This window comes from Pristiophorus japonicus, chromosome 20 (genome assembly GCF_044704955.1).
Source record: "Pristiophorus japonicus isolate sPriJap1 chromosome 20, sPriJap1.hap1, whole genome shotgun sequence".
In the NCBI taxonomy this organism is placed as follows: Eukaryota; Metazoa; Chordata; class Chondrichthyes; family Pristiophoridae; genus Pristiophorus; species Pristiophorus japonicus.
The window spans coordinates 88,058,993-88,072,871 of NC_091996.1; the positions used below are offsets into that span (position 1 = coordinate 88,058,993).

The window sequence follows — 13,879 nt, forward strand, 5'->3', positions numbered from 1 at the left end:
GGAGTGAGGGGAAGAGAGATAGTTGGGGGTGAGGGGAAGAGAGAGAGTTGGGGGTGAGGGGGAGAGTGTTGGGGGTGAGGGGAAGAGAGAGAGTGTTGGGGGGAAGGGGAGGGGAAGAGAGAGAGTGTTGGGGGGAAGGGGAGGGGAAGAGAGAGAGTGTTGGGGGGAAGGGGAGGGGAAGAGAGAGAGTGTTGGGGGAAGGGGAGGGGAAGAGAGAGAGTGTTGGGGGAAGGGGAGGGGTAGAGAGAGAGAGTTGGGGGTGAGGGGAAGAGAGAGTTGGGGGTGAGGGGAAGAGAGAGTGTGTTGGGGGGGAAGGGGAGGGGGGAAGTGTTGGGGGGGAAGGGGAGGGGGGAGTGTTGGGGGGGAAGGGGAGGGGAGTGTTGGGGGGGGGGGAAAGGAGGGGAGTGTTGGGGGTGGGAAGGGGAGGGGAGTGTTGGGGGTGGGAAGGGGAGGGGAGTGTTGGGGGGGGAAGGGAGGGGAGTGTTGGGGGGGAAGGGGAGGGGAAGAGAGAGTTGGGGGGAAGGGGAGGGGAAGAGTGAGAGTATTGGGGGGGGAAGGGGAGGGGAAGAGAGTGTTGGGGGGAGGGGAAGAGAGTGTTGGGGGGAAGGGGAGGGGAGGGGAAGAGAGTGTGTTGGGGGGGGAAGGGGAGGGGAAGAGAGTTGGGGGGGGAAGGGGAGTGGAAGAGAGAGAGTTGGGGGTGAGGGGAAGAGAGTGTGTTGGGGGGGGAGGGAGAGAGTGTGGGGGGGGCAGGGGAAGAGAGTGTTGGGTGGGAGGGGAGGGGAAGAGAGAGTTGTGGGGGAAGGGGAGGGGAAGGGAAGAGAGAGAGTTGGGGAGGGGAAGAGAGAGTGTTGCGGGGGGAAGGGGAGGGGAAGAGAGAGAGTTGGGGGGGAAGGGGAGGGGAAGAGAAGAGAGAGAGTTGGGGAGGGGAAGAGAGAGAGTGTTGCGGGGAAGGGGAGGGGAAGAGAGAGAGAGTTGGGGAAGGGGAGGGGACGAGAGAGAGTGTGTTGGGGGGGAAGGGGAGGGGAAGAGAGTGTTGGGGGGGAAGGGGAGGGGAAGAGAGTGTTGGGGGGAAGGGGAGGAGAGTGTTGGGGGGAAGGGGAGGAGAGTGTTGAGGGGGGAGGGGAGTGTTGAGGGGGGAAGGGGAAGGAAGAGAGAGTGTTGGGTGGGGATGGGGAGGGGAAGAGAGAGTGTTGAGGGGGAAGGGGTGGGGAAGAGAGAGTGTATTGGGGGGGGAAGGGGAGGGGAAGAGAGTGTTGGGGGGAGGGGAAGAGAGTGTTGGGGGGAGGGGAAGAGAGTGTTGGGGGGAGGGGAAGAGAGTGTTGGGGGGAAGGGGAGGGGAAGAGTGTTGGGGGAAGGGGAGGGGAAGAGAGTGTGTTGGGTGGGAAGGGGAGGGGAAGAGAGAGTTGGGGGGAGGGGAAGAGAGAGTGTTGGGGGAGGGGAAGAGAGAGTGTTGGGGGAGGGGAAGAGAGTTGGGGGGGAGGGGAAGAGAGAGTGTTGGGGGAGGGGATGGAAGAGGGGAAGAGAGAGAGTTGGGGGGGAAGGGGAGGGGAAGAGAGGAAGAGAGAGTTGAAGAAGGGAAGAGAGGAGTTGGGGGGGAAGGGGAAGAGTTGGGGGGGGAAGGGGAGGGGAAGAGAGAGAGTTGGGGCAGGGAGGGGAAGAGAGAGAGTTGGGGCAGGGAGGGGAAGAGAGAGAGTTGGGGCAGGGAGGGGAAGAGAGAGTTGGGGCAGGGAGGGGAAGAGAGAGAGTTGGGGGGGGGGAGGGGAAGAGAGAGAGTTGGGGGGAGGAGGTGGGGCGGCGGTCGAGGGAGGGGAGAGAGGTGGGAAGAGAAGGAGGCGGGGGGGCGTGCGGGTGGAGAGAGACAGGGGGAAGGGGAGGGGAAACATGTCAATTTAATGAAGAAATGCGATTTGAAGAAGATACCAGGACATAGAGGGCTGTTGCAGCATGAAATATTTGGTCACAGGGAGTGGTCGAGGCAGAGGCGTTGATGGACCGGGAGTCAGCGAGCGCAGGAGGGTGATGGGTGAACGGGACCTGGTGCGAGTTAGGATACGGGCTGCCGGGTTTTGGATGAGCTGAAGTTTAGAGGGTGGAAAGTGCGAGAGCGGTCAGGGGAGCGTTGGAATAGTCATGTCTGGGGGGTAACCTCGGCGTGGACGAGGGAATTGGGTTCGGAGCCAGAATGGAGCCTGCTCTGGATTGACGGGTTAGACAACAACCACCGTGACCCGCCTGTTGTGTTGCAGGCTTGAACGTGCCGAAGGATTTGCAGCGTTACAGAGGGCTGGTCAGCCTGGAGGTACCCGTGGCCGATGTGCTGAGTACGGCCGTACAGGAGAAAATGCTGCTGGTCAAACCAAGGGCGGAGAACAAAAAGGTAACCAGTCCGCTCGCGCAGAGTTAGTTTTTCTTTCTGCTCGAAGGGAGAAAGAACTTTCACCACCTCAGGATGACCCAAAGTGCTTTACAGCCAATGAAATACTTTTGGACGTGCGCTCACTGTTGTAATGTAGAAAGCCCGGCAGCCATTTTGCGCACAGCAAGCTCCCACAAACAGCAATGTGATGTGGCCATTAACCGGTCGAGGGGGTCGTTCGGCCCGACTGCCTGCCTCTCTTCCGAGGCTACGTTCGAGCCAGGGTGTCCCTGGAGATGGAGCACGCGGTGTCCACCGGTACGCTCGCGGCCTTCCGCGAGAAGTGGGCGCCGGAGGGACTGGAGTGCATCATCACCTGCCCAAAACAGAATTTTAATTTGATTGGTTAAGTTTTAGTTAAAAGTTTTTATTGGTTAAGGGGCATATGCTTGACTTTCAATTGGCAATTGCCAGTATTTTAAAATACTGGCAATTCCCGGCCAGACTGATTCCCGGGATGGCGGGACTGACCTATCAAGAAAGACTGGATCAACTGGGCTTGTATTCACTGGAGTTCAGAAGAGTGAGAGGGGACCTCATAGAAACGTTTAAAATTCTGATGGGTTTAGACAGGTTAGATGCAGGAAGCATGTTCCCAATGTTGGGGAAGTCCAGAACCAGGGGTCACAGTCTAAGGATAAGGGGTAAGCCATTTAGGACCGAGATGAGGAGGAACTTCTTCACCCAGAGAGTGGTGAACCTGTGGAATTCTCTACCACAGAAAGTTGTTGAGGCCAATTCACTAAATATATTCAACAAGGAGTTAGATGAAGTCCTTACTACTAGGGGGATCAAGGGGTATGGCAAGAAAGCAGGAATGGGGTACTGAAGTTGCATGTTCAGCCATGAACTCATTGAATGGCGGTGCAGGCTAGAAGGGCCGAATGGTCTACTCCTGCACCTATTTTCAATGTTTCTAAAAGAGTCAGCAACGTGGTGGTGATCAGATAAATCTGCTTTTGTTATGGTGATTGAGGGATAAATATTGGCCCAGGACACCGGGGACAAGCCCCCGCCCCCCCGCCTTGCTCTTCTTTGAAATAGTGGCCATGGGATCTTTTACATTACGTCCACTTGCATCCAGGAAGTGTGAGATCATCCACTTCGGACCTTAGAGAGACAGATCAGAGCGAGGATGTTTTGAGGCCAGATTCCAACACAAACAGCACAAAAGATCAGGGAATTTAAAACGTCAGTGAGGTAATCCCAAACCCACTCACGCTCGCGTTTTCCACAATCTTTTACACTGGTTCAAGGTTCAATTCACCCGAATCAGGCCCTGCCCACAAAACTGGGCAGGGCGGCTCTTCAAATTGCACTCATTTCTTCGGTGCACAGGCACTGGTTAGGCATTTTTTTTCATATCTCAAAATATTTAATTTACTAAGAAACTGATTAATGCGCACCAGTGACCATTTAATGGTTCAGTATTGTTTTTTTTCAGTGATTTTTAAATCGCGTTATTCACCAAGAGTGGCTCAGTGGGCAGTGCTCTCGCCTCTAGGTCAGAAGGTCGTGGGTTCGAGTCCCACTCCAGAGACTTTAGCGCAAAAATCTAGGCCGGCACTCCCAGTGCAGTGCTGAGGGAGCGCCGCGCTGTCGGAGGAGACGTCTTTCGGATGAGACGTTAAACCGAGGCCCCGTCTGCCCTCTCCGGTGGACGTAAAAGATTCCATGGCACCATTTCGGAGAAGAGCAGGGGAGTTATCAACGGTGTCCTGGTCAATATTTATCCCTCGATCAACATCACTGAAAACAGGTTATCTGGTCATTATCACTAGCTGTGTGCAAATTGAATGAAAGAAAGACTTGCATTTTTATAGCACCTTTCAAGACCTCCGGATGTCCCAAAGCGCTTTTCAGCCAATGAAGTAGATTTGAAAAATGTTTGCTGTAAGCTGCGCAGAGGGAGCATTGCTTTTGAAGTGTAGTCACTGTTGTATTGTAGGAAAAGGTTAATAGTTAAAGATTTTATATATGTCATAAGAGTAAGGTAGAGATGTGGGCCCATTAAAGACAAACGCAGGTGGTACTGTATTAGACAACAAGGCAATGGCAGGTTTATTAAGCCAGTACTATGTAACCATTTTCACAGTAAAGAAAAAAGAGCATATTTTTATGTATGCAATAAAGGTTCAACTGAGTACTGTTTAACTAAGCAAGGTACAACCTTCTGCTTTATTCTGGCCCAAAGTGTCTGACTCACAAAATGGCTGGCCTTTTATACCAGAGCAGCACCATGTGCGTGCGGTTCAGTGGCCTCCAGCAATTACACCATCTGGTGGCTACAAACAGCATGTACATACATGACAGATAACATATCCGTGATAGAAGGAAAATTAAAAATAAATTAAGAGGAGGAACTTATTTGATTCAATATACCGGTAAGTAACAAAATGGTAATGGAGAAAATAATGGGACTTAAAATTGGACCTGATAGTTTCCACCCTGGGGTATTAAAAGAAGTAGGGAAGTGAATTGTGGTAGCATTAATGAATGAGAGGTGATCTTATTGAAACATGTAAGATTCTGAGGGAGCTTGACAGGGTAGATGCAGGAAGGATGTTTCCCCTCGTGGGGGAAATCTAGAACTAGGGGGCATAGCTTCAGAATAAGGGGCCACCCATTTAAGACGGAGATGAGGAGAAATTTCTTCTCTCAGAGGGTCATGAATCTTTGGAATTCTCTACCCCAGAGAGCTGTGAAGGCTGGGTCAATGAATATATTTAAGGCGGAGATAGACAGATTTTTGAGCGATTAAGGGAGTAAAGGGTTATGGGGAGCGGGCAGGGAAGTGGAGCTGAGCCCATGATCTTATTAAATGGCGGAGCAGGCTCGCGGGCCGAATGGCCTACTCCTGCTCCTATTAATACATTCTTATGTTAATTTGTTTTTTTCTCCTGTGCAGGTTGTCGGGATGGAAGCCCCTGACCTGATGATGTTCTACAATCCCTCGGAGCTGTTGTCTGAGACCCCCTACCTCGCCGTGGAAGGCCTGCCAGCACTGAAGGTGCAGGCACAGCCAAGGCTCGCAGCTTCTCCCTTTGACCTGTATCGGAAGCTGAAACAGTGGGAGGCCTAGCGACAGCAGGATTGCAGCTTGGAAAGCTGTGGGAGTGTGCATTCTGTATAAAAAAAAAAAAAGTGTATATATAGTATTTATTAGTCCTTTTCTGTATAAAGTCTTTCCGAACTGTATTTGTGATAACTGGGGATTTAGCAACATCTCCGGTCAGGACATCGTGTTAACAGCCAGAAGGTGGGCACAACATTTTAAGCTTGAAATATAACCTATTGGTGCCTGAATAAGATTTTCTCTCATAGTGTGCTGCTGATGTAAGTATTTCCGAGTAATGTATTTGGAGTTACTGATACTAACTGATCTCCGTATTCCGATTTAGGACTGACCTACCAATGAGGGAGCAGTTCTGTGAATAGCCCCTTTCCAAACCACCAGCCTCACAAAGTTCAAACAGGTCAAATCAATTAGTAAGCAACAGAAAGGAAATAGGACCTTGAAAGGCAGACTGCTGGGGCTCTGTTCCCAGCCCCATGTGACTCTAAAGCCGCAGTTTCCACACTTCCTGGGAGAACGGAGAGAAATTCATGAACATTTTTAAATTCTCTTGTCAGTGCCCCACTAGAAATGGCTCCCGAGTCTGCTCCCCAGCGTGAGCTGGTTAGAGGGTGGGCAGTTTGGGCGCTTGTTGTCACTGAGGGGAGGGGGGTGGAGGGGTGATAAATGAGCCACACCGGATCGCCATCAAGAAAAATAACTCACTTTTATAAAGCACCCGATCACCGTTGGAAGTTGTCCCAAAGCATTTCACATTTCAACAGTTACTTTTCTAAGTGGAGCCGCCGTTGTGAATGTGGCAGCCAATGTGCGCACAGCAAGCTCCCATGAGCAACGAGTGAGATGAACGAGCAGTTGATCTGTTTTTTGGTGGTGGTTGAGGGCGTGAATGTTGGCCCCAGGACGCCGGAAGAATTTCCCCTCTTCTCCGTTCTTAATACGGACGATGTGCATTTGCGGCATCGGGTGGAGGGGTGGAATTGGGCCAGGCTACCTTGCCCGCCCCTTCCGCTGTCAAAGCCTTGCCGCTGCCTAACGTCCAGACTTGGACATGAAGAATGGCCACTTGCTGACTGTCCGGGGGGGGTGGGGTGGTGAGGGAAAGGGGGCTGCTGGTTTCCGTGACATCGAACGCAAGAGTTGGCAGTGTCGAGAGAGGAGCAGGTTAAACTTAATCGATTCGCTCCACTACACATGGTCGCTGGTTCACCTAGCTATTTTAAAATGCATCTTTAGTTTGTCACAACCTCAGGGAGCCATTTTCCATGTTGTACCGTCTGCGAAATGCTCAGTGTTGCAGTGCAAGTACCAAACTGCTGTCCGAATAAATACACCATCCGGGCAGCAGGAAATGTAGCAACGGTAGGGAACACAGCTCCCTTTTTCAGGGTGACCCAGTGGGATGGACACTGACCGTTCACCGCTGGGGCTTGGTTAGACGGGCCATTTCGACTGGCGCTCAGGGGGGGAATCCGACGCGAAAGGAATTCCGACGGTCTGCGTCCACTTCTCAGTCAGCATTGGACCCCAGAGCCCGGGACTGTTCCCAGTTGGCCATCTTGCACAGCGACGCTGAAGCGGAGTGAGCAAATGCGCTGTTGCTGCACTCCTCTGAGATTAAGGCACAGCGCAGAGAGGGAGCTTTACTCTGCCTTTAACCTATGCTGTTCTTGTCCGCGAGGTGCTCGATGCTTGACGGCGGGATACCCAAAATGGAGAGTGAGCCATTCCCCAGCAACGATTGTCCCTCACGTTGATGATTACAAGAGAAACCCTTTCCTCTTGTTTGCTTTACTTTGTTTTGCACCATTGCACGCCTATTACATGCTTGCAATTGAACAACATGCATGATCTTGATCAGAGTCGATGCAACCAACCACTCACCTCTTTAATGTATGTTGCCAATTTTTACAATGTAGATTTTGTAATTTTTTACATTGCAATCTGATGTCAGTGTATTTTTTTAAATTAAAGCTCAGATTCTTTTTTTTTTGTTGACTTTAGAGTTTTCAAAATGTAATTGCATTTTTAAACAGCTCCGAGAGACAGTGTTATGAAGGAGAGCGTTGAGGCTTTGTAACCTGTTTGAAAGAAAAGGAGCAACACTTTCACTTAGCACCTTAATCACGTCTCCCAAGTTTCACAAGGCAAGTTATTTTCAAAATGCAGTGACTATCATAACATAAGAAATAGGAGCAGGAGTCGGCCATCTGGCCCCTCGAGCCTGCTCCGTCAGTCAATAAGATCATGGCTGATCCGATCTTGGCCTCAACTCCACTTCCCTGCCCTCTCCCCATAACCCTTGACTTCCCTATTGTTCAAAAATCTGTCTATCTCCACCTTAAATATATTCAATGACCCAGCCTCCACAGCTCTCTGGGGTAGAGAATTCCAAAGATTCACGATCCTCTGAGAGAAGAAATTCCTCCTCATTTCCGTTTTAAATGGGTGACCCCTTATTCTGAGACAATGCCCCCCCCCCCCCCCCCCCCGCCCAGTTCTAGATTCCCCCACGAGGGGAAACATTCTCTCTGCATCTCCCTGTCAGGCCCCCTCAGAATCTTATACGTTTCAATAAGATCACCTCTCATTCTTCTAAACTCCAATGAGTACAGGCCCAACCTGCTCAACCTTTCTTCATAAGACAACCCCTTCATCTCAGGAATCAACCGAGTGAACCTTCTCGGAACTGCCTCCAATGCAAGTATATCCCTCCTTAAATACGGAGACCAAAACTGTACGCAGTACTCCAGGTGTGGTCTCACCAACGCTCGGTACAGTTGTAGCAGGACTTGCCTACTTTTATACTCCACCCCCCTTACAATAAAGGCATTGTGGGCCAATCCGCACTAGCTGCAGCATGTTTTTTTTGTGATCATTGAGGGAGAATTGGTGGGCAGGACAACAGCTGTACTCTTGAAATTGTGCCGTAGGATGTTTGACTGCTGCTGTGTCAAAGGTGCCATCTTTTGGACCTGTTAAGGGGAAGCTAGATAAGTTCATGAAGAAGAAAGGAATAGAAGAGTATGTTGATAAGGTCAGATGAAGTAAAGCAAGAGGATACTTGTCTGGAGCGTGAACAGTGGCAGACCTGTTGGGCAGAATGGTCTGTGCAAGTACCGTGTAATATCCAGCTGGATAGGGCCTTGATTTAGCATCTCGTATGAAGGATGGCATCACTGACCATAGAAACATAGAAAATAGGTGCAGGAGTAGGCCATTCGGCCCTTCTAGCCTGCACCACCATTCAATGAGTTCATGGCTGAACATTCAACTTCAGTACCCCATTCCTGCTTTCTCACCATAGCCGTTGATCCCCCTAGTAGTAAGGACCTCATCTAACTCCTTTTTGAATATATTTAGTGAATTGGCCTCAACAACTTTCTGTGGTAGAGAATTCCACAGGTTCACCACTCTCTGGGTGAAGAAGTTCCTCTGCATCTCGGTCCTAAATGGCTTACCCCTTATCCTCAGACTGTGACCTCTGGTTCTGGACTTCCCCAACATTGGGAACATTAGAGTACTCCTTCAGCACTACTCCAGAGGAGCAGCCTAAGATTATGCATTTGCAACTTGGAATGATGCTTGAACCCTCAACCTACTGATTTGGCGGCTACCACCCAAGCCCTGTTGATGCCCTATTATTACAAGAGGATTTGAGTACAAGAGTAAAGATGTCTTACTGCAATTATATGGGGACCTGGTGAGGCCACACCTGCAGTCTTGTGCAGTTTTGGTCTCCTTACCTAAGGAAGGATATACTTGCCATAAAGGGAGTGCAACAAAGGTTCACTAGACTGATTCCTGGGGGGGATTATCCTATGAGGAGAGATTGAGTAGTCGAGGCCTATATTCTCTAGAGTTTAGAAGAAAGAGAGATGATCTCATTGAAACATACAACATTCTTACAAGGTAGATGGAAAATTGGGGTTTTCCCTGGAAAAGAGGAGGCCGAGGGGAGACTTTAGAGGCGTATAAAATTATGAGGGGCCGAGGTAGAGTGGATAGGAATGACCTATTTCGTTTAACAGAGAGGTCAACAACGAAGGGACGTTGATTTAAGTAATTGGTAGGATTAGAGGGAAGTTGAGAACTTTTTTCACCCAGAGGGAGGCGGGGGTCTGGAACTCACTGCCTGAAAGGGTGATAGAGGCAGAAACCCTCACCACATTTAAAACGTACTTGGATGTGCACTTGAAGTGCCGCAACCTGCAGGGCTATGGACCAAGTGCTGGAAAGTGGGATTAGGCTGGGTGGCTCTTTGTCAGCCAGCCGGGACATGATGTGCTATAAATTTCTGTGACCCTCCCTTTTGCTGCAGTGATCTGAAAGTTTAATTGGCAATTGTAATGCAGTTCAACACTGCCTATTTGCTTGGGGAATGAAGTCAAGTCTCTAGGATTCTGTCATCATCATGGGCAGTCCCTCGGAATCGAGGAAGACTTGCTTCCACTCTAAAAGTGAGTTCTCAGGTGACTGAACAGTCCAATACGGGAATTACAGTCTCTCTGTCAAAGGTGGGACAGACAGTGGTTGAGGGAAGGGGAGGGTGGGACTGGTTTGCCGCACGCTCCTTCCACTGCCTGTGCTTGCTTTCTGCACGCTCTCGGCGACGAGACTCGAGGTACTCAGCGCCCTCCCGGATGCACTTCCTCCACTTAGGGCGGACTGGTCTTTGCCCAGGGACTCCCAGGTGCCGGTGGGGATGTTGCACTTTATCAGGGAGGCTTTGAGGGTGGTCCCTGTAACGTTTCCTGTGCCCACCTGGGGCTCGCTTGCCGTGTCGGAGTTCCGAGTAGAGCGCTTGCTCCCGTCGGGCATGCGGACAATGTGGCCCCGCCCAGCAGAGCTGCTCGAGTGTGGTCAGTGCTCCAATGCTGGGGATGTTGGCCTGGTCGAGGACAAGGGTGTCACTGAACACCTTGAGCAGACAGGTGCATGCGCAGTTAGCCAACTCTGCGGCACGTCTCCAGCCAGTCCCAGGGACGCATGCGTCAGTGGGAGTTGCCCGATTCCATTGTCCCTTGAGCGCATGTGTCAGCTGGGTAGTTGAGTCCATCGTCCCTTGAGCGCATGCGTCAGCTGGGGGTAGTTGAGTCCATCGTCCCTTGAGCGCATGCGTTAGCTGGGTAGTTGAGTCCATCGTCCCTTGAGCGCATGCGTCAGCTGGGTAGTTGAGCCCATCGTCCCTTGAGCGCATGCGTCAGCTGGGTGGTTGAGCCCATCGTCCCTTGAGCGCATGCGTCAGCTGGGTGGTTGAGTCCATCGTCCCTTGAGCGCATGCGTCAGCTGGGTAGTTGAGCCCATCGTCCCTTGAGCGCATGCGTCAGGGGTCCGGCTGCTCACGCGGCGGGTAGGCGGACAGCCGTTTGTGTAAAAAAATGGCGCGAAGCAGCGGCGGGCCCGAGTTCGAGGAGGCGAAACGGGCCTACCAGCGGGTCATCAACCAGGTACCGGCGGCGGCGGCGGGGGGGTAGCTGAGGTAAATGGGGGAGGAAAAGGCTCCCGGGCTCACGCACAAAGCATTCATTTCTTGCCATCTTTTGCAGGAGCTGGAAGAAGCCGTCCGACTGATGAGGGAGCTGGAGCGGAACCTGGGCCGCTGGGCCGAGGAGACGGGCGAGGTGGAGAAGGTGGCGCAGGTCAGTGCTGAGGGAATGATTTAAATACTCATCTCCCCCTCCCCAATCACTTTAAACCCTAATCCTCTTTAATTTTTTTTTGAAATTCGTAGCCAATCGTTCCAATTCTTTGTCAAATCGCAAACGCCAGAGGTCACCTTGCACACATCAAGGATCACTCTGCGCCAATGCTCTTAGCCAAAAGGCCGAGAGCCACTGCACCGTTCCTGGAAGTACTGCAATACCAGGTTCGTGCCATGGAGGTGGATGGGTCAAGCCCCCCACACACCTCCTCCTCTGCTAAGGGGAAACAGGTCCTCCCTATCCACTCCCATCTGTCCCTCATCAGTTTATCCACCTTAATTAAATCCTGTGCAGCGCCTTGGGACATTGCACTCTGGTTAAAGGCGCTGCATAAATGCAAGTTGTTGGTGTGGTGATTCCCTAACCCCTTCTCCCCCCCCCCCCTCCCCCCTCACCAACCTTTCCCCTCCCCCCTCACCAACCTTTCCCCTCCCCCCTCACCAACCTTTCCCAAGGGGAACGGGCCGTGTTACGCAGCATTACACGTGCCAACTCAACAAGATGGCACGTTCAAAACTTTCCAAAGCGCTGCAGCAAAATTTTACATTTTACGCCCGCGGGAGGAGGGCCATTTCGGCCCATCGTGTCCGCGCCGGCCGACAAAGAGCCACCCAGCCTAATCCCACTTTCCCGCTCTGGGTCCGTAGCCCTGCAGGTTACGGCACTTCAGGCGCACATCCAGGTACTTTTTAAATGTGGTGAGGGTTTCTGCCTCTACCACCCTTTCAGGCCGTGAGTTCCAGACCCCCACCACCCTCTGGGTGAAGACATTTCCCCTCAAATCCCCTCTAAACCTCCCCCCCCCCAATTACTTTAAATCTATGCCCCCTGGTTGTTGACCCCTCCGCTAAGGGGGAAATAAGTCCGTCCTGTCCACTCTATCCAGGCCCCTCATTATTTTATACACCTCAATTAGGTCTCCCCTCAGCCTCCTCTGTTCCAAAGAAAACAACCCCAGCCCATCCAACATAACAAAAACAGATTATCTGGGTCATTTATCACACTGCTGTTTGTGGGAGCTTGCTGTGCGCATATTGGCTGTCGCTAATTCAGAACAGTGGCCACACTTTAAAAGCTCTTCATTGGCTGTAAAGTGCTTTGAGACGTCCGGAGGTCGTGAAAGATGCTATATAAATCCCAAGTCTTTTTATTCAATCTTTCCTCACAGCTAAAGTTCACCAGTACTGGCCACATCCTGGTAGAGCATTCACATATTTCCTGTAATGTGACCAGAACTGTATGCAGTACTCTAGCTTTTGCCTTTTGAAGAAAGAAAGACTTGCATTCATACAGCGCCTTTCAGGACGTCCCAAAGCGCTTTACAGTCAATGAAGTACTTTTTGAAGTGTAGTCACTGTTGTAATGCAGGACGCGGCAACCAAGTTTCGCGCAGCAAGCTCCCAAAAACAGCAATGTAATAATGACCAAATAATCTGTTTTTGTGATGTTGGTTGAGGGATAAATATTGACGCAGGATACCAGGGGGAACTCCCCTGTTCTTTAATGTCATGGGATCTCTTACGGCCACCTGAGAGCAGACGGGGCCTCGGTTTAATGGCTCATCCGAAAGACGGTACCGTTGACAGCGCAGCACTCCCTCAGTACTGGCACTGGGAGTGTCAGCCTGAATTATGGGCTTCCAGTCTCTGGATTGGGACTTGAACCCACAATCTTCGGATAACTCCGAAACGAGAGTACAACCCACTGAGCTGCACCATTGGCACAAGCAGTGCCTCCTTTTTGGGAGTTTTCTGCTCTCTTCTGACTTGTGCGTGCGTGCTTACGGTTCCGTGATGTCAAGCAGCCCGAGGTTCCTCGTAGAGTCTCCGTGCTCCATGTGTGACTGGAAAGTTTCAGCCGCCTGTTTGGCATCCACGGTACGGGGGTTGACTAATGAAGATAGGTCGGGCCTATACACATTGGAATTCAGAAGAATGAGAGGTGATCTTTTAGAAACATGTAAGATGCTGAGGGGGTTGGACAAGGTGGATGCAGAGAGGATATTTCCACTCATAGGGAAAACTAAAACTAGGGGACATAGTCTTAGAATAAGGGGCCGCCCATTTAAAACTGAGATGAGGAGGAATTTCTTCTGAGGGTTGTAAATCTGTGGAATTCTCTTCCCCAGAGAGCTGTGGAGGCTGGGTCATTGAATAAGTTTAAGGCAGAGATAGACAGATTTTTGAGCGATAAGGGAATAAAGGATTATGGGGAGCGGGCAGGGAAGTGGAGCTGAGTCCATGATCGGATCAGCCGTGATCGTATTAAATGGCGGAGCGGGCTTGAGGGGCCAGGTGGCCGACTCCTGCTCCTATTTCTTATGTAACTTGTGTATAGCTGAGCCTTCTCCTGTTCGCGAGTGATGACTAGCCAGGTCACTCGATAATGATCCGGGAGAAGTTCAATCGCTGTCTTTCCCTCTGTGCAGAGGCTAATTAGACAACTCGGATCACCCCCTAGACCCGCGTCTGGCTTAATGCTTTATTTGAGAATCTACGTTTTAGAGAGCAGCTCCCGATATCACACCACAATGTAACAGTATAATTCTGTAACATAAATGGCCATTGATACAGATTCAATAGTAGCCTTCAAAAGGGGTTTGGATAAGTATTTGAAGAAGAAAAAATTGCAGGGATATGGGGAAAGAGCAGGGGGAGTGGGACTAACTGGATTGCTATTCGA

At 51.1% G+C, this 13,879-nt stretch overlaps 1 protein-coding gene across 2 annotated transcripts in view; it reads left to right on the plus strand.

Moving 5' to 3' along the window:
- ppp1r35 (protein phosphatase 1, regulatory subunit 35) overlaps positions 1-8,355 on the plus strand; it is a 12,379-nt gene extending 4,024 nt beyond the window's left edge. For both annotated transcript variants that reach the window (XM_070863495.1, XM_070863494.1), the window contains exons 4-5: positions 2,247-2,377; positions 5,325-8,355. In XM_070863495.1, the coding sequence (XP_070719596.1) occupies positions 2,247-2,377; positions 5,325-5,498 (305 nt within the window). In that variant the 3' untranslated portion in view covers positions 5,499-8,355. The remainder of the gene's footprint in view (positions 1-2,246; positions 2,378-5,324) is intronic.
- Positions 8,356-13,879: the final 5,524 nt, after the last annotated feature.